The sequence below is a fragment of the Panthera onca genome, chromosome A1 (assembly GCF_046562875.1).
Source record: "Panthera onca isolate mPanOnc1 chromosome A1, mPanOnc1 haplotype 2, whole genome shotgun sequence".
NCBI classification, from domain to species: domain Eukaryota; kingdom Metazoa; phylum Chordata; class Mammalia; order Carnivora; family Felidae; genus Panthera; species Panthera onca.
Window position 1 is genome coordinate 66,970,729 of NC_138339.1, and position 19,306 is coordinate 66,990,034.

General features: G+C 39.1%; 2 protein-coding genes across 5 annotated transcripts in view; one reads left to right on the top strand and one right to left on the bottom strand.

Moving 5' to 3' along the window:
* The window catches only part of MCC (MCC regulator of Wnt signaling pathway), a 439,298-nt gene extending 431,827 nt beyond the window's left edge, over positions 1-7,471 (top strand). For all 4 annotated transcript variants that reach the window (XM_060635191.3, XM_060635192.3, XM_060635194.3 and 1 more), the window contains 2 exons: positions 200-322; positions 2,116-7,471. In XM_060635191.3, the coding sequence (XP_060491174.1) occupies positions 200-322; positions 2,116-2,296 (304 nt within the window). In that variant the 3' untranslated portion in view covers positions 2,297-7,471. The remainder of the gene's footprint in view (positions 1-199; positions 323-2,115) is intronic.
* A 4,222-nt stretch (positions 7,472-11,693) lies between these two features.
* Positions 11,694-19,306, bottom strand: part of DCP2 (decapping mRNA 2) — a 47,019-nt gene continuing 39,406 nt past the window's right edge. The window contains exons 10-11 of the mRNA XM_060635195.3: positions 18,584-18,635; positions 11,694-16,261 (exon numbers count right to left, since the gene is read on the bottom strand). Coding sequence (XP_060491178.1) covers positions 16,098-16,261; positions 18,584-18,635 — 216 coding nt within the window. The 3' untranslated portion in view covers positions 11,694-16,097. The remainder of the gene's footprint in view (positions 16,262-18,583; positions 18,636-19,306) is intronic.

The window sequence follows — 19,306 nt, forward strand, 5'->3', positions numbered from 1 at the left end:
TTAAAGAAAGCAGTGCTGAGATGTTCTGGTTCTGCTGAGCGGAAGGTGAACTCTTGAGCCCTCTAGTAACTTCCTCTTCATACCTGCCTTTTGACTTTACAAGCTAAACCTTCCTCTCTGCCACCACTTGCAGGGTAATAGCCACCACCCCCATCATGTCAAGTTACTCAAGGCGTGCTCTGTCTCTCCTTTGATACAGAGAAAAGAAGTTAAAGGCCAGAGTGCAAGAGCTGGTGAGCGCCTTGGAAAGACTAACCAAGAGCAGTGAAATCCGACACCAGCAATCAGCAGAGTTTGTGAATGACCTAAAGCGAGCCAACAGGTAAAGTCTCCATTTGTGGATTCCCAAGGGTGCCTGGACTCCCACACCAGGGAGGGCAGCTCCATAATTACTGGAAACCAGTACTGGAATGAAAAGTCCTCACCTGCCCTCCCCCACTCCCCCAGCCTGGTCTTCCCTAGAGCATTACATAGTGTTATGTATGTTACATAGATGACTAAGAAATACTCAGTAAAGGCCTGTCCTTGGGCCACATGTTTGGGAAATACAGCACACTGTGGTCCCCTTAACAACTAACACAGTAAAGGTTCTGAGAAGTCCTACAATGAAAAGATATGTTTGTGTTTAAGCCAACGTCTTCCAAACAAAATTGGCTACAGAACCTTTCTTGAGCATTTATTTTGTATTTATTTGTCTTAAGTAAACTCTGCCCCTGACGTGGGGCTTGAACTCACGACTCCAAGATGGAGACGCTCACTCTACCAACAGAGCCAGCCAGGCACCCCTATTTGATCAACACTTAATATCTGGTGGAACACTTTACAGAGTACTGCTCTAAGGCAGCAGTCTCAAACTTTTTGGGCTCAGGACCCCTTTATGTTCACAAAACTTGAGGAACTCAAAGAACTTTGTTTTCAAAATATTTATTGATAAATCTCACTTTAGAAACTAAAACCGAGACAAATGTCTGTAACTTTTTATTCATTTACAAGAAAATAAAATAAATTTACATATAATACAACTGGCACTTATTTAAAAAATAACTATTTTCCAAAAAGATAATTAGAAAAGTGGTACCGTTTTTACAGTTTGGAAATCTATTTAATGTCTGGTTTAGGGGCGCCTGGGTGGCTCAGTTGGTTGAGCATCCAACTCTTGGTATCTGCTCAGGTCGTGATCTTACAGGTTGTCGAAGGATTGCGTCCACGCTGTCAGCGCAGAGCCTGCTTTGGATTCTCTCTCCCTCCCTCTGCCCCTCCCCCCCACCTGTTGCACACATGCGCGCTCTCTCAAAATAAACTGGTGTAATAGGGCACACATCCATTTCTACAGGCAATATATTGTTTTGAAATAAATCAGGAATATCTAGCTTCACACAGATGCGTAGTTAGGAGGTAAAGGACCTCCAAGGCCTCTCCTGAGGGGGTTTTGGGAATCTCTGGGAGTCTGTTCTCAGACCACACTTGGAGGACCTCACTGTACATGGAATGGACTGGGGTGCTATTTTGAACCAGAGAGGGTATTAGGACTTGCTCACCCCCTGTTCTCTTCCACCATGCTCTTTATAAGTTCTTTGTAAGAACTTTGTAAGTTCACAAAGGCTTATATTCCGTGTTTGGCTGGCAATGTTAGTTTATGGCCTCGTGCTCTGAATCCCACCAGCCCAAAGCGTAAAGAGAAGTCATCGGAGCCTCTGTGCCCACCTCCTAGGTGAGGTCACTTAGACTGCAGGGCTTGAGGAACACTCTTGGTAGTTTACACTTGACCATCTGTTGTAGGCAGCCGTGGAACAACAAAAAGATCCAGATTCACCGTTTGTATTTAAATGACAGATTTCTGGAATTCAGCTGCCTTTTCTGTTACTGATTTTGGATGTGGCTAGTCTGGGTTGTTGGTTTACACTCCTCCTAACAGATTAGGGAGAAGTCTCTAGCACAGAAACTAACTACAGTTAAGCCAACAGGTGCATGGCCATGAGCGCCGAACACCTGACTTCAGATTCCTACTTTAGAGACCGAGGGACCGCTCTCTGGACCTGGTTACCCAGCAGACAGTAGTGTGTGCCTCAACACTCCTCAAATAATTCGTCCTTCTCCTCCCCTCTCCTCCCACAGCAACTTGGTGGCTGCCTATGAGAAAGCAAAGAAGAAGCATCAGAACAAACTGAAGAAGTTGGAGTCTCAGATGATGGCCATGGTGGAGAGACACGAGACCCAAGTGAGGATGCTCAAGCAAAGAATAGCTCTGCTGGAGGAGGAGAACTCAAGGCCACACACCAATGAAACTTCACTTTAATCAGCACTTGGGCACCAAAGCTCCTTCCATGGAAGCTAAACTCTAGCAGTTCACCGGGGACAGAAGCACCCCGGAGGCAGAGCACCTGGTGGGAGAGTGACAAAAAGGAAGGTTGGCAGGTAGGTCAGCACCTGCATAGTGGAGTGCCATGGACTCATCAGCCCCAGGGGTGAGTGGCCTGGTGACACCGTGTAGACTATCCAGAGGCTCCCGCCCCTCCCCTTCCAGGCCCACGGACAGCCTGTAAATACCTGCTCTGTGCGCCATGCTCAGTAGGCCTTGCTTCTGCTCTCAGCCCCGGCAGTCACTCTCCCACCTGTTCTGGAGCTTGTGTACCGGTGGTACCCTCAGCATGTGTTTTACAAGACTGTCCATTCTTTCCTTATCTTTGACATCCCATTTCTCCTCTTTCTTCTTCAGGGATAAATGCTGACAAAACATGGGAGTGGGGAGGGGTTGTCTTCAGCCTCTAGAACTGATTTGCTTATTGCAACCAGGCCTTTGGTGTTCAAGTCCCACTACCAACCCCAAGACAGACGGTCGCTCAGAGGTGCTCTGGAAGGTAGATTACAGGGGGGTGGTGCGTAGGCATTGCTTCTGGTCCCTGATACATTTGAAGTTACAGGGGGAGCAACCCCAGGGCTATGCCTGACAGCTGTTTGGGAGAATGAGCACTTCTTTCACCTCTCACTGTGGATGTAGGGATGGGAAGGGCACTTTCTTTTGACTCTGGGATTTTCCCTCCCAGTGGAGCCTTATTAAAGCCAAGATTTAGAGCTGAGATAGTCCTATTGATACATATAGTGGAACTAAAATTTTACCAGGAGTTTCTTCAAGAGCAGAGGAGCATTAGTACTTTTGCCCACCCCAGGGCACCACATAATTGCTGTTCTGCATGAATCAAACAAAGCTCATGCACAGGACGAGAAACATAGCTCTGGACCTCTCTTTCTCTAAAGGCAAGAGGCAGGACATGGAGTAGACTGAATGTTTTGCAGGCTGATACCACCTATTGAAGAGACTGCTACTGAACCACCAGTTCAACTTTACTTCTGCTGTTAGGAAGGGCAGGGGGTGAAGAAATGGTTGTTGAGACCTCCTTTTATCCCCCTAGAGAAATGGCAGTTAGTATACGGTACTTAGTCCTTAAACAGGTTAAATCTCAAGAAAAATGCTGACAGGGCTGGGCGGGGACCAAAGTACCTGAATTCTTTCAGGAAGGCCTCCACCATCTTAAATTCATTATTCCATTCCTGTCTTTCAGTTCTTCTGTAGTTACCCTACACTGACATTTTCAAAGACCACTTGCCTTTCATTCTGTAGCACCTGAAGATCCACCCAGTCTCCTGAGAACTGTATCCCAATGCCACAGTGCACGAAGTTTTGTTTATGACCAGGTCACATTACAGCCCCAATATCTGTGAACTACTAAAGGTCTGTTTTCAGACAACCTGAGTTCCTCAAGCCTTCTTTGCAATGGCGAAGGCTACTCCAGCCACCACCTTGGAGGGCAGGGCAGTTCTTTCCCAAAAGCGATCACCCTTCTTTCTCAGGCCAGCAGTGAAGCTGCCTGCCTTCAAACAAAACAAAACAAAAAACCAGTGTAAGTCTGGAAGGACCAGCTTTTGGCTGCTTTGATCACTGTGAAAGTGCCCACTGGCTCCTGTTTCTGTTATGTATCTACTATTTAGCAAAGATGGTTCTTGTGATTTTTTTTTTCTTAATTTTTACGCTTGTGATAAAGTTTCATTTTGTCATAAGGAAAATTTTATGGCTAAAAAAGTATGTGCAAAAGGGGTTTAAAAGGCAAAATGCTGGTTTTCCCCATTTTTCCAGTCTGCCTAGGGGAAATGGCCTCCCCTTAGCCAACTGGGATATCCAGGGTGGGAAACCATTCATGGCTCTTCTGTTGACTGTACAGGCATCAGAAGTTTCAATTTCACCAACACTGAAAGGTATAGCTGACATAGGAATAAAATCGTCTGCTGACCTCTGTCTACCATTCTTGGTCCAAGTTAGAAGAGAACTCACTCTTTTAGGTGAGTCATATAGGGTCATGTAACTCTTTCAGACTCGGGAGGTCTCAGCTCCTCCATTTTAAGCCCAGTATTACCCTACCTGGTCTCCTTTGAGTTTATCCTTCAACATCATACTTTTTAATATGTGGTGACTAGATCCAAACTATTTCCCCAGAAAACTGTTACTTTTATAAAGGTGTGGAATAAAAAAGCAATTAAATAGTTGATTTCCTTTCCTTGTGTTTTTCAAATACTCCCTAAGACAAGATGCTGGTTGAAGGTGAACCAAGAGGCACTGATTTATTCTAATCATGAGTCCCACTAGAACCACATTGATTAAAAGTAAAAAAATTGCAGGTGCCTGAAAACCTGAGTTTTTCTTTCTAAATAGAAGCTGGTTTATTGACCTCTCCATAAAAGGTAAACAATGAAACAGATTTGACTTTCATGTTTTTGTTTTCTGGCTTCCTCAGTGGTTACTCCTTTTAGGCAGTCACCTTCTCTGTTCAGAGTTCAGTCTCTGGCTCTCAGAGAGACACAGGAAGAAAGGCTCCATCTCACAGTTCCTTAGGGTTGTATTTCCCACTGCCGAATTAAGGCAAAAATCGGGCAAAAGAGACTGCAGTCTGTGGCTGGAGCGGCATCCATGTGTGGGCCCGCCAACTGATCTGATGTTCTGCCAAACCCCATCTGCACCAGCTGCCAGAACTTCAATGGACTTGCAGGTGGGAAGATTCCTCTTTGAGACATACCAGAAGTTATTTATGATTAAGTATCTTGTGTGATCAGACAGGTGAGATTTCTCATGCCCTTCCTCCAGCTCATGCTCCAGCCCCAGCGGTACACACTAGATGTTTCATCACTGCCAATGCAGGTAATTAACTGTTTCATATTCGCTCTCATCTGCAAGCATGTCAAGTTCCTGAAGTTAATATCCATGTTGCCTGAAACTGGAATGTTCGGTTAATAAAAAAATTAAGCGCCAGTTAAACATAATTGCTTAATTCTCCTTGGAGATGCGTGCACCTGTTGCTGAGTCCTCCTCTGAGCCTGCGTCAGTACTTTCTACAGGGATCTCAGAGAACTTAATTAGAGCCCTGACATTCTACTCCAGAAAGGCAGTCCCAATTAGACCCAATGCGATTTTTTTTCTCAAAAACTGTTAGGATGAGGCTAGTAAGGATTTTACTGCTCTAAGAAAAACTTGAAACTATTTGAAGATCTCCTAATTCCCACCTACATACAGATCCAATTATGTTCTTCTAAATGAAGGAAAAAAAAAAACACCCCATAGTTTTAGCTCATCTGGACTGGAAGACTCCAGTCTTGGAATGACATGAATTTAAGAACCTCTACAGTATCCTAAAAATTCTTAATTCTATCAATTAACTCAAAGCTCTCACGTGTTTAGAATATCATGTTCATGTTCTAAGTAAAGTAGTGAGAAGAGACATCAGGAGTACAGAAAATGACCAAAGCTTTTATTAATGACTTACGGAAATCCTAAGGATCCATAAAACTTGAAGCCATTTGCAAATGCCTAACTGGGAGTTAGGTCTCATCTGTGAAACTGCAGAAAGTGCAAAGATCATGTTCACTTAGTTTACAGCTGTATGTACATTTCTAGATGCAGCAGAGACCCAAAGGGAAAGAATCACCTGAAGAGTGAAATTTCACTGAATTTAACAGGGTGCAGTCATAGGGCTGCCAAGGCATTTTGGGAGGGAAGGGAGCAGAAGCAACATTTTGGAGGAGGTTTTTTCTGAAATGACAGCTTTGTAGAATAGTATTTTTAAAATCTCCAAAAAAAAAAAAAAAAAAAAAACACCACACAGCAAATGTTTTTCGATTTATCCAGTCCAATGGCCTATTTGACACAATCATCACCTCTCACTGAGGCTTGCAAACTCTACCTGCTGCACACACAGTTCTTACTGAAGTTTATCCAAATCCTCTTCTGGGTCGCTGAAACCTGTGTTCATGTCAGCTGGGCTCAAGTGAGCGCTGACTCTGTGGCCTTCTCAAGTTCCCCATTTCACACGCTCGAAGTTACTTTCTAATTAATTTCATGTGACTCACTAATAGAGACATGCCTTAGGCTGCCAAGCATGGACTTTTTAGAATTGGAAAAAGAACTATTAATGATGGTGGCTGCTGCCACCGTATCATCACTGAGCACTCCATGGCTATTAAAATATAAACAAGTGAAAAGGGTACAAGCTGAAAAGCAGTTATACATGCGTTCTCATTTTACCAATTCCTATACAGAGGAAGACAGTTTCACATAAACAATGGTTGCATTTGTGATTAATATTTGATAAATTCTCTTATCACATTGCATAGAAGATCTTACATGTGACCAAGAAATCATTGCCCAGTAACAGCAACTGCTACTGGAATAACCAGACCCTAACCATACCCTTGACTTGATTTTTTCCATAGTCAAGGTTGCTACAAATCACCCACTAATCATTTGAAATCCCAGCTCAGCAGAATAAAGCAAGCTATATACAGAATTCTCACCCTCCATTCACACAGATGACCTGCCTTTAGGTAGTTCTTGCTGTATTTTTCACTTTGGCACTTTTTGCAAATCAAATCCATGTAGAAAATGTTCTGTTTGTAGAACTCCTAGAATTCACGGAGAGTGTTCCTGTCAGGACTGCCAAGTGAGAGCCCCTAATAAGAATCTGCTTTTGTTTGAACCTAATGCAAAGATAATGAAATGTTCACTTTTCTATTTCTAATCAGTTTCTTGACATATTATCAAGACTTATTTACTTTGCATGAGATTTCAGTTTCCTATTTGAAAATGTGCTTTTTAAACCACTTGAATTAGAAAAACCTGCTTGAATGTACTGTCAGTTATTAAAGCACATGTGACTAAGTTTGCATTTGTCAGTATTGTTCTACTGTTTGTACTGAGAGTCTCATTTTAAAGTTGCCACTTAACACTGTACTATACCTTGTAATTTTTTAGATTCTTGTATGCTTTAAATGTTTCCAGATGCCTTTAGTTTTAGCTGCTGTAAAATAGCTACTTTGTGTTATTTGATATAGAATTTAAAAAAAAACTCCATTTATTTATACAGAGACATTTATAATATTTTACAAACATTCTTATATTCTGAATAAATATTTCTAATTCCATGATGTACTTTAACTGTGTTCATTAAAGGGTAAGGCTGTCCTTCTGCAATACTGTTTAATTTCTTTTTATTTTGCGAGAGGGAGAGAATTCCAAACAGGCTTTGCGGCACCGTCAGTGCAGAGCCCCCACATGGGGTTCAAACTAACTAGCAACCCCGAGATCATGACCTGAGCTGAAACCAAGAGTCGAACACTTAACCGACTGAGCCACCCAAGTGCCCCTCCTGCAATACTGTTTAACATGTAAATATCAAACCTGTGATGCTTCACATTAAATCGAAAGCCCGGGTCAGAGCTGGGGACTAGAAAATAGTATATTAGGTCAAAACAGCCAAAGAAACCCCATTTATCCCCAATTTCTATTTAGCTGCCTTTTAAAACTTGGAATGAATGGGAAGTTATCTAACGAAAAATCAGGGAAATGGAATATAATTAAGAACTGGAGGGGGCGCCTAGGTGGCTCAGTTGGTTGAGCGACCAACTTCGGCTCAGGTCATGATCTCATGGCTTGTGGGTTCAAGCCCCACGTCGGGCTCTGTGTTGACAGCTCAGAGCCTGGAATCTGCTTCAGATTATGTGTCCCTCTCTCTCTCTCTGCCCCTCCCTCGCTCATGCTCTCTCTCTCAAGAATAAATAAAACATTAAAAAAATAAAAACTGGAAGAGCAAGGAAGTCACACACAAATACAAGAAAGGATGGCAACACGTCTGTTAGAGAAACACTCTTCCTGCAAGTGTGTGGTCAGCTCTCAGTATGAAAGCTTGGGCCCCCTCTTAAAATTTTAAATAAAAATTATCATATAGCTGAGGTCTCTAGCAGAGAAGAATAGATTTTTCTAAAGATCCAAGGATTGTCAAGCATTCTATCTGGAAAGCCTGGTTCTAGAAGAAATATAAGGGATTGTATGTATGTAACTGTAATTCTGCTTTAAAGCAATAACCAAACTGTTGAGATGGAGAATACATACCAGTTCTTTATTTTCACTTTTGCAGACACATTCTACCTTTTAAGATTTCTTCTCATCATGTAAGCAGGTCTTTATCTCATACTTGTCATTTTTTATCGGTCCAAAGAGACACAACCAAAATATAACAAGTAACAGTAGCAGAAACCAGGTTAAGGTAGTAATTAAAACTGCTGGAGCAGCAAAATTTATTGATATTGCACTACAAACAGTCTAAATGTAACACGATAATATTTTTACAGAAAGCCAATATTTGAACAATCAACCATAAAAATGTTTTAAAATACAAAGGAAACTTCCCTTCATCCAAATTGTATTCTGTATGATAAAAGGTTTTTAATTTCTAAACTGATGTTATTTACATCAAAAAGCTTTCAAAAAAGAGTAACTGTTAAGACAGGTCTTTGTTCATTTTCTCAGTGGAGAGTGCAGCTGGCATTTCTAGTAGACTTTACCGGCAAACATTTAAACTCATTGGAAATTCTTAATTTATAATAGCCACACCCAAATTAAGTGAAAATCAGTCCTCATCCTTCATTAACACAGAGGGAAAGAGACCAAGCTACTGTTTAGCCAGAATATAATAAATCCAGAAACACAAATCCACTCTAAAGGTCTCAATTTGTAGAACGAGGTAAACCCCACAGGTGTTTCAAATTGTTTGACAACCAAATCAAGCACCAGGAACTTCATTACTACCATAAATAGAATTACTCCAATGGTTTACTGAAGGTCTTTTTCCAAACATTAAAATGCCCTAGAAGGTAAAGTAATAAAATGCTGTGATAATTAAGGCAAAAATTAAATGTTAAATCATTCCACATAAGACAAATGATTACTGAATAATTTACAAACCTAGTTATCACATTTATTCTAAAGTCCAGTTCTCTTAATATCCTATTTAGTGAGACCACTTCAATTGTTTTCTGCCAGCTTTTATAGGTCCCACATAAAATTTAACATGACTCAGCATAAATAGCTTCACCTTGTATACACTAAAACCTACTTCCAAGAAAACGGTTTTAAGACTACACATCTTCCATGAACATTACCTAGTCTCCACAGCATAAAAGACACTTCAAACCCTTGTTTTGGAAATAGCAGGGTTAAAAAAAAAAAAAAATTCTTATCCCCTTTCCCATCCAAACTAAACTGCGTATCCTTATTTTGATTAGATGAAAGACAATCTCATATATAAGAATATCTCACCTTAGTTAATCCATGAACTACAATTCCATTTGATTATTTTATTCTGAAATAAGATTGTTTTAAGTTTTCATTAAAGCCAACAGGTAAAACTTATAATCTGAATTGTGTCAATACTTACCAAAGACGATTTTTTATAAGGTATTAAGCTAATGCATTTCAAACACAATCATAAGAAAATATGTGTGTGTATATATATATATACTATGTGTGTATTTAATATACACAAATATATATATACAAAATAGTTCAGGGTTTTATTTTCCTTCCCTGTTACTGAAAAAAAGTTTGTAAGAAAATGGAAAATCAGTTGTCTCCTGTCCTAACTTTGAAGTGAAATATGAGCAAATAAGCAAAATTAAAGACTCCATTCTTTGGACACTTATATTTGAAATTAAACGGTACTCGTACAACATCCAAACACAAACCTAAATTGAACAGAGACAGCAGTGCCCTAGGACAGTAGTGAAACGCACAGAGAAACTCTCGTAGATACACCTTTTGTGCTTCTCTATCAGTGCACATGATATATACAGGACATGAAGAGTGTAAGTCCACTGCTACTCCTTCACTGCAAAAAGTATTAACACCTAACCGAACGACTGAGGGATAGTTACTACCTTGCTAAACTGCATTCTGTTGAAAACCTTTGCTTTCATTTGTTGTCATCCGTAGTTGATCTTAAAATATCACAAAAGAATATTCAGCCAAGGTATTTTACAAAGAACTAATTTCTTAAAGCTTGAGAAATGACTAACAATGGTAGATTTGTGCCCAAAATGTTTCAACTGTAGTAGCTATAGACTGTTTTAGAACCTCAGTCAACAAATTAAAAGCAGCTTAAATTAAAATATTACATTCTACCTCCGCAAGTCCACAACCTAAGACTGTGAACTAAAGACCACTCAAGACTAAAGACTAGCAGAACGCTGCCCATTTTACCCTAGAACCACACAGAAGTTTTCTTTGTTCCCAAATCCAATAGACAAGCTAAATGCATTGAGACCCAAAACAGCACAGGTGTCCATAGCCTGCCTGTCTGCTTACAGCCCAAGGGTCAAGTGAGATCATCTGTAGAAGGCAAGCAAGATTATGATCACTGCATGTAATTCCCACTGTGGCAGATTTACCACCATATGGATGTAGCACAAACTATTTTTCTATAGAAGGGATGAGATAAAAAAGGAGAGGTGGGGTGGGGTGGAGACTCTTATGGCCTCTTCCCGGCCAGTCACACCAAGAAACAGAATTAAGAAACAACCAGTCTTCAAATGGCATTCGACAGATAGAAGCCAAGAACCAAAACAACACCCAAACCCCTGCAAGAGCCCTCCCACCAAAAAAAAAGCAGCACATATATATATATGTTCAGGGCCTTATTCTTCCATTGGATAAAAGAAGTCTACTAAGAGGAGGGCTGATATGGGACGAAGTCACAAACCAAGGCAACTGACTTCAACGGATTTCTGCATCCAATCCCTTTCTCCCAAGCACCCTTGGCCAATATGACACAGCTAATGCAAGCACTCTTGTCACGGTTATTTTCAGATTGTGCTTTCACGCTGCTACTAGAGCTAGACCATCCCCTCTGCTCACCACAGAAGACACAAGACAAATGGAATCTCATTACCTGTGGTTTCATTAATCTGGAGACCCAGAGTAAAGATTCAATTATAAACATCTCTCAAAATAAAACTTCCATATTTTACCATAGCTTTTTATTTACATTTCTTTGTACTTTAAAGTCTGAGCAACTAAGCTGGTGGCAGCCAGCCTTCCAAGTCCACTCCCACGTATGAGAGGTAGCTTCATTCTTTTCCTTAGCTTTAGACTACTGTTTCAAAATTTTTTTTTTTTTAATGTTTATTTATTTTTGAGACAGAGAGAGACAGAGCATGAACGGGGGAGGGTCAGAGAGAGGGAGACACAGAATCTGAAGCAGGCTCCAGGCTCTGAGCTGTCAGCACAGTGCCCGACGTGGGGCTTGAACTCACGGACCGCGAGATCATGACCTGAGCCGAAGTCGGCCGCTTAACCGACTGAGCCACCCAGGCGCCCCTAGACTACTGTTTCAATAGTAATGTGGTTTGTCACAAGAAAACTAGATGGAAAGGAATGGATCACCATTCAGGACAAATGTATAGCTACCATATGAAGTGACTATGACACATGCCTGACCGTGGCTGTCAGTGCTGAGTCACATTCCTGTAAGAAAGTAGAGCACTTCAGTGCAGCTGGAGTTGTAAATTATCAGCACAGGAAGGACTGCACTCTCAAATACTGGTCTCTGAAGTGAGAAAAATTACTTAAGATTTACTGGATTGCTTGGCAACCGTAAAAAAATAACTTTACCCAGAGCTAGGAAACACCTGGTAATGGCCATATATATTAGACACTGCTTGGCCTAGGCAATGATCATGTTTCTAGCCTAATACAACAGACAGCACTCAAGATTTGATTTATCTTCTAAAATTTCTTCCTTCCACTCTTTGCCCAACAACTACAGCTATCTTCCCCTCAGAGCACTTTTGTTCTGTAATAATTCTCTATACTGGATCTTGAAACTGCAATCCAGAACTCTATTTTGCAAGCACGGGAAAGAGCCTTTACTGCCTATTTGCAATCTGCCATCTTTATGACACAGGAGTATAAACTTCAAGAGCAACTCAATTCTAGGTAGAAAAAGCTGCTGAGAAAGCCCATCATAATCTCATTTTTAGAGTTTTCGGCAACTATACAAATGCACTTTAAAGGCTTAGGACAGAACATAAAATGAGGAACTAGCCAGGCTTTATCCAACTATCAAAAACAAGGTTTAACAAAACTGTACTTTTACTAACACTTGTTTACCCAGAGATAGATACTTAAAGGAAAAGGATATTGACATCTTCAGACAAAATAAGTCTTGCTTATCATTAATCTGAAGTTAAAACAATACATATGAGCCCCTTCCCCAGGCCAGAATATAATCCGAGTCAAAATCACTAAGTAACACCTTTCTTCAATCAGAAACATGTTAATGAATTTGACCTTGTAACTATGATTAATATGCAAAGAAAACACTGCCTCAGAGAATACAGAGACACAATAGATGTCAATCAAAACACAATCTCTGAACAGGCAGAGAGAAGTACTGGTACAAAAATAAAGATAAAAAGCCACAATATATTATCATAGTAAGAAAAGTAATTTGGCAGTCTAATTTTTATATCGACTTTGCTCCTGACTGTTCAAGTTAACTCCTGTTGGAAACCAAAGGAGGGGGGAAGGGAATTAGGTAATGAAATGTTTTTAATGCATACATGCACTTAGACCTGAATTTTTCTAATGACCACCATAATATGTTGAGTTTTGTAATAAAATTTAAATTTAATTCCTATGGAAGGATGCCATTCACTTAGATTTGAATTTTTTTATTTGACATTACACAAAACTACTAAAGCCTTAAAAGACAAAATACCCAATCTTACAGCATATAATTACTTTTGCTGTATTTTGCTATACATCTTCATTATCTGCACTTACTAATTGATATTTAATAGAAAAATAAGGATATCCAAAGCTCAAAGCAGCAAGCAGTGACCACAAATCCTTTGACAGCACAGGAGACTTGTTTTTATATATTAACATGAAAATCCAACTTAAGTTTCAAACCTCTTCAAATTTTACCCATGCTAAGGGTTTCATTCAATTTCTGTCTCAGGAGAGTGTCACTGGTTGAAATCCTAAAACCATTCATTTGCTCTTTCTTAACAAAAAGCTTGTGAAAGCATGTAAATTATACCCCCACCTTTTGGATAACAAAAAACTTCACTTAACATCCTACAAATCATTACAGTTATACATAAAAGCACCTACAAAATTAAAAAAAAAAAAAAGATTCACAGTGCACTGAACCTTGGAACATGTAAGGTTGGAACATAAGAACATTTAAAAAGTGGACTCAAAGACCTATTTTTCTCTCAAAGACATAAAACATAATGAAGCCAACACAACTATTCTTCTCATCTAGCTTCTTAAAATGCAGCACACAGAAGTAAATTATTGCATATTCAGCACACTGCTTTATCACTTGAATCCTTCAAACCATGCTATAATTTCTCAGAGGAGAAATCCAGTTCTGTGCTAAGCATGGCCTTTCTCAAGGTAACCTGAACACTGAGAAATACACAGGTTCAAGGGAGTAAGTATAGCAGATGTACATAAAACAGGTACACCCAACTTATATATTTTCTGCATAGTTAAGTCATATCACACACATAAACTTTAACTCGCGTCTTTTTTATCTCAAACTGTCAACACAGCTAAAAGCCTCAAGTTACCAAAATCCCATCCCAACAATACCCTTATTCTGTTCCACAGTGCATTAAATGAAGCAGCACAACAGCAATAACATTTAACTATTGTTAAATTGCTGTAATTGACAAGAGAGAATCTGTTGGTTCTTAAAAAGGCTCACCACACCTTTAGAGGACATACTTCTGGTAACTAACTCTAATCTCTTTTGCTTTCATATTTAGAGCTGAAAAACCCAACTCTAGGCACCAGAAAAACTGACTAAAATAGAAAAAAATTAACAACAACAACACACACACACACAATCACTGAAATTTTATGGTTTCCAGATGACAGTAAGTGAGTGAAAATGATTTACCTGCGAGGCAAACTAAGTTTTTACTCGCCTAACAATTTAACAGAAATCTGGAATGCTGGGACCAACTATAAATATGGCTCAAGGAGACCCAAGCAAAGCAGCTGTATTTCTGGAAAGAACAGTAAGAGCTTCCAAAAGCAGTCATATAATGCATTTTAAAAAGGTCACAGAAGGATTCACAAGTTTATCACATTAAAAGATGCAGGATTATGAAAAACCTAATTTTAAACACACTGCTGTAATTGTGAATTCTCCTGCTTAGCACCAAGAGGGTGACACTTTTATTAATAAATAGAATTTCTCCTTTAAAATCAAGCCATTTAAAAGCTAAAGCAAAGAAATACCAAGTGAATTCCTTACAATAGTACTTCTTCTGAAAGTCCCACTGGGTTATATAGAATCCCTATTAAATAGGCTATCTATACAGAATAAAGATTTCTATAATAAAATTTACAAGCAGAGATATATTTTGTGGATACCACATGTAAAAAAAGATTTTTAAAACCCACATGACAGATGCACACGCACACATATGCTCACACACCACCCCTCAAAAGAAATACCTTCAGTGAGGTCAGAGGCAGCCCAAACACTAAACCCCTTTAAAGCCCTGGTGATTGTCCTCAATTAGAGCTGAAATCCTTCTTAAAATGGGCACTGCCACCCTTATTTAGATTTAAGAATCCTGAAGGAGCAAAATCTAGTGCCAGGAATGAGTTCTGTATATGCTACCTTCACGTTCTGATCCTCCCCTATTGAAATGCTTTACTTGTACTTGCCTGAACCATATGCCCCTTCCCTTCGTGCTCCTTCGTCCAGAGGCTTCAGCATGCCCATAAAAGCATGTCAGTTTCTGCTACTACTGAAAATTGGAACCTAATACATCAGTTTCCAGAGATCAATACCGAGATGCAATGTAAAACTTAATAATGTCAGTATTCCATTCATATTTACACAGTTACAACAGAAAATAAATTTTCACAGGAACAAAACCATTGTACAATACTAAAGGACTGATGGCAGGACAGTGAAGACAAGACCAAAGCAGTTGCCAGGCCCTGGATTCCCTGCTCCCCAGCAGGTTCACTGATCACTGACTACACAAGGCTCTCAATGCCAAGTCCAGTCCACTCCCCACCCAACCAACTCAGTCCCTCTCCAAGCTGAGGACTTTGTCCCTTAATGAAGTGCTAAGAGTTCGTTTTTAACATGAACATTACATAGTAGATGCTGGCTCTAAAAATAACCTTTCAACAAATCTCCAAGCAGAGGAGGATTAGAGAACCTAAGTGGTTAGAAGCAGAGAAATGCGCAAAATGCCACCAAAGCCGATGACCTGCAATCTTGACTTCAGTGACATTTTCAGCTCTTGCATTTAGTATTTGTGAATTTTAAGTTTCTTTTAAAAATGTCAATATAAGGAAACTCTTATTGCAATCACTGTCATGGATAGATGGAGCATTCCCATTATATTGGCTACCTGATGATGATGATTCAAATACTATTTTCTTGACCAGAACATGAAATAAAAACCACAATCACACAGAAAAAATGCTCTCATAAAAAGCAACTTAAATTCGTTGGCCAAACACTGAAAAGGTACATCTGTATAAAAGGTTATAACTGCATTTACAGTGCAAACTCATGTTTCTTTCTACTCTCTCTTCTGCACAGAGAACAATATCTTCAGAAACATCATTGCCTCCCTGCATTTCTTTAAAACACCTGAGAAAGGTAAGGCTCAAAGAGACACCCACTCAAATGCAACAGGTCTCTGATCTTGGGACTTCCACAACACATCTGCTGCTATCAAAGGTCCAAGATTTTCATTATAGCATTATGGTCAAATTTAAAACTCAAAAAGGCTCTGGATGAAAAGGGGAACTTGCAATGACCATTACATGCCACAGACTGTCCCTCAGCATGTTCTAGCAACTGGTCTTCACCGGAGCAAGGCAAGTCACATACAGCATCTGTTTAAAAAAATAAATACACTCGGTAACTTAGTAAGAACTCAAATACTGTCCTTCCCTTCTTTTGTTATAAAGGAATTCATATACAGTATATATTTTTGTCCCCACACTCAAAATCTAACATAAGCAGAACCATCAAAATACTTTCCTTTCCCTGAACTGGGGCTCAGCTGATTTTCTAATCTATTATTGTTTATTTGCACACATTCATTCAAAATCTGAATCTCAGCTTTTATTTATTTTTAAAGCATTCATTTTTTGTTGTTGTTGTTATTGTTATTGTTTATATTTGAGAAAAAGAGAGCATGAGCAGAGGAGGAGCAGATAGGGAGACACAGAATCCCAAGCAGGCTCCAGGCTCTGAGCTGTCAGCACAGAGCCTGACACAGGGCTCACACCTACAAACCACAAGGATCATGACCTGAGCCAAAGTCAGACACTTAACTGACTGAGCCACCCAGGCGCCCCTCAGCTTTTAAGACCTTAATGTTCACATGCTTTCAATAATGGGCATACTTTTATCTACCTCCCATATTTGTTTTTTGTGCCACCATAAAAGGAACCTGTTGACATAGATCAAAATGTAAGCACTGTAAAGATTACAAATGTTAATATAAGATTTATAGAGGCCAATTCAAGAAAATTAAAGGCAGAGCAGAGCTTACCAAATCTTTAGGGAACACATTAACCTAAAGAAAAATCCAAATTTTCAAAATCATGGTACAAGAAAACTCCCAACTTATCAGGGTTTCACTTTTTGTTTTTTTAAGGTAGAACAGACACTTGACCATGAAAGATTAAGAAAATCTCAAATGAGGTTTCCCAAGACAAAAATCCTTTTATACTTCATTTTCAAAACAACTCAAATTTTATATATCAATACCATACCCAATTAAGCTGGGTATATGAAATGAGAGTATACCTTCTTTTAATGCCTTCTTCCTGAACATAAGGCTTTTTAAATATTTTGTGAAGTAACTGACTCCTGAACTTACCTCAATTAAACTATCAGTCTATCATGTCCCCAACCACCCAACATGGCCAGAAAAATCCTACTAAGGGTACTTTTACCCTCACAACTTATATATACCAAACTACTGATAGTTCCTATTACTTCACAGTTAACCTTAACTTTCCAAAATAGGATTAAAGCATCCCTTTTAAAATAGTGTTTATCTTGCTCAAATCATAAACAGTATTACAAAAAAATATGACTATAATGGTTCTTATTTCTTAGACTTTTCTATATGAAAACCTTAAATTGAAATGGTGAATAGGGGCCCCTGGGTAGCTCGGTTGAGCGTCCCGACTCTTGGTTTTGGCTGAGGTCATGATCTCACAGTTTGTGGGTTCAAGCCCCTCATCGGGTTCTGCGCTGACAGCCCAGAACCTGGAGCCTGCTTCCGATTCCATGTCTCCCTCTCTCTCCCTGCCCCTCCCTGCTTGTGTGCTCTCTCTCTTTCAAAAATAATAAATAAATGCACATCTATTGCACAGAGATTTCAAATAATTCAAAACAGGATATATGAAAAAACAGTGTAGAGGAGCTTGCCTGGGTGGCTCAGTTGGTTAAACATCCAACTCTTGATTTCAGCTCAGGTCATGATCTCGAGCCCCATGTCAGGCTCTCTCTGCACTGAGCACAGAGCCTGCTTGGGATTCTCTCTCTCCCTCTATCTATCCCCCGCTCACTCACATGTGCATGCTCTCTCTCAAAAACAAAAACAAAAAACAGTCTACTGCACTTTCAAATCTATTAAATCAGTATTACCAAACAGCTTTCTACATTCATCAACATTACTTTCCAAATCAGATCACACACCTACTCTTTACAACTGAGAATCGAGACGTTGCAAATGTTACTTTAATAAATGCTATCCACAGGTACCACCTTAAAGTTGCTCATTACCTCCTAAAAGTGGGAAATATTCTCCTTCCGAAATAAGTGCTCCTCTTAACATATATGAGAATGAAGTCTCCTCACTTCTACAATACTAGGTTCTATCCCCCTAGTATTGTAAGTAAATATTACAATATTTACAATATTCATGGATACTTACAATATTCATGGATAGCACAGTTTGACATTCACACACAAAAATAGCACACTGAAAGGGAAAATCGTTTCATCTTGATCATTTAAATAAGTTCAGTTTAGTCAGTTTCCTGTTTAGAGAATGTGACCACATACTTGAACTCTCTACAGATCATGTGCAATTCTTCCTATTCATCTATCATAGTCCATTAACTCTTGACTAAAATCAAGGTTAGGTCAAAACCAAACCAAATCCCACCAGAGATTTTAAAAAGAAAATGACTTGCCTGTTTCGAAATTATCCTGAAGTTTTCGTGGATGAAGTTTTTTTTCACATTTCTATTAAGAAAAACACAAACACAACATACCCTCCGTAGTCATTTCACTTAATATAAATGAGGAGGTGTATTATCAAATTTATCAGGAAGAAAATTAAACCAGGAATATAATCACCATCCCTAGTCTCGTACTTGTATTTTTATTTATTTTAAGCCTAAAACTTTTTTTAGTTGATAACATGTAAAATTTAAAAACACCAGGAAAAAGAAAATTATTCATTAATTTTCTGAACCCTGAGAATTACTCTTAACATTTCAGTGTATTTTTCTAGCTTTTTCTCTATGAAGATACTGTGAATCCATGTATAATTACTACGAATTAAGTGGAATTATTCAGTAATAAGACTACTCTATAACCTACTTTTAAAATGTAATATACTCTGAATGTATTCTTTTTTGAATAAATAGAAATCCACACCATTATCTTTAACAACTACAGAGCTCTAGGATTTACATTTATTATTATATTCTTGGATAGACTATTTCCAAGTTTTTATTATTAAAAAGAGAAATGGGATGAACATTCTTTAAAATTTTCTTCTAGGGAAACACTTTAAGAACCTCTTCCGCCTTGCCATACAATCAGACTACTCTCTAGAAGGTTATACCAACTGGTTATTTTTAAGTGTTGTCAGCACACTCAACAATATACAAATGGCTCTCTTTTCATCT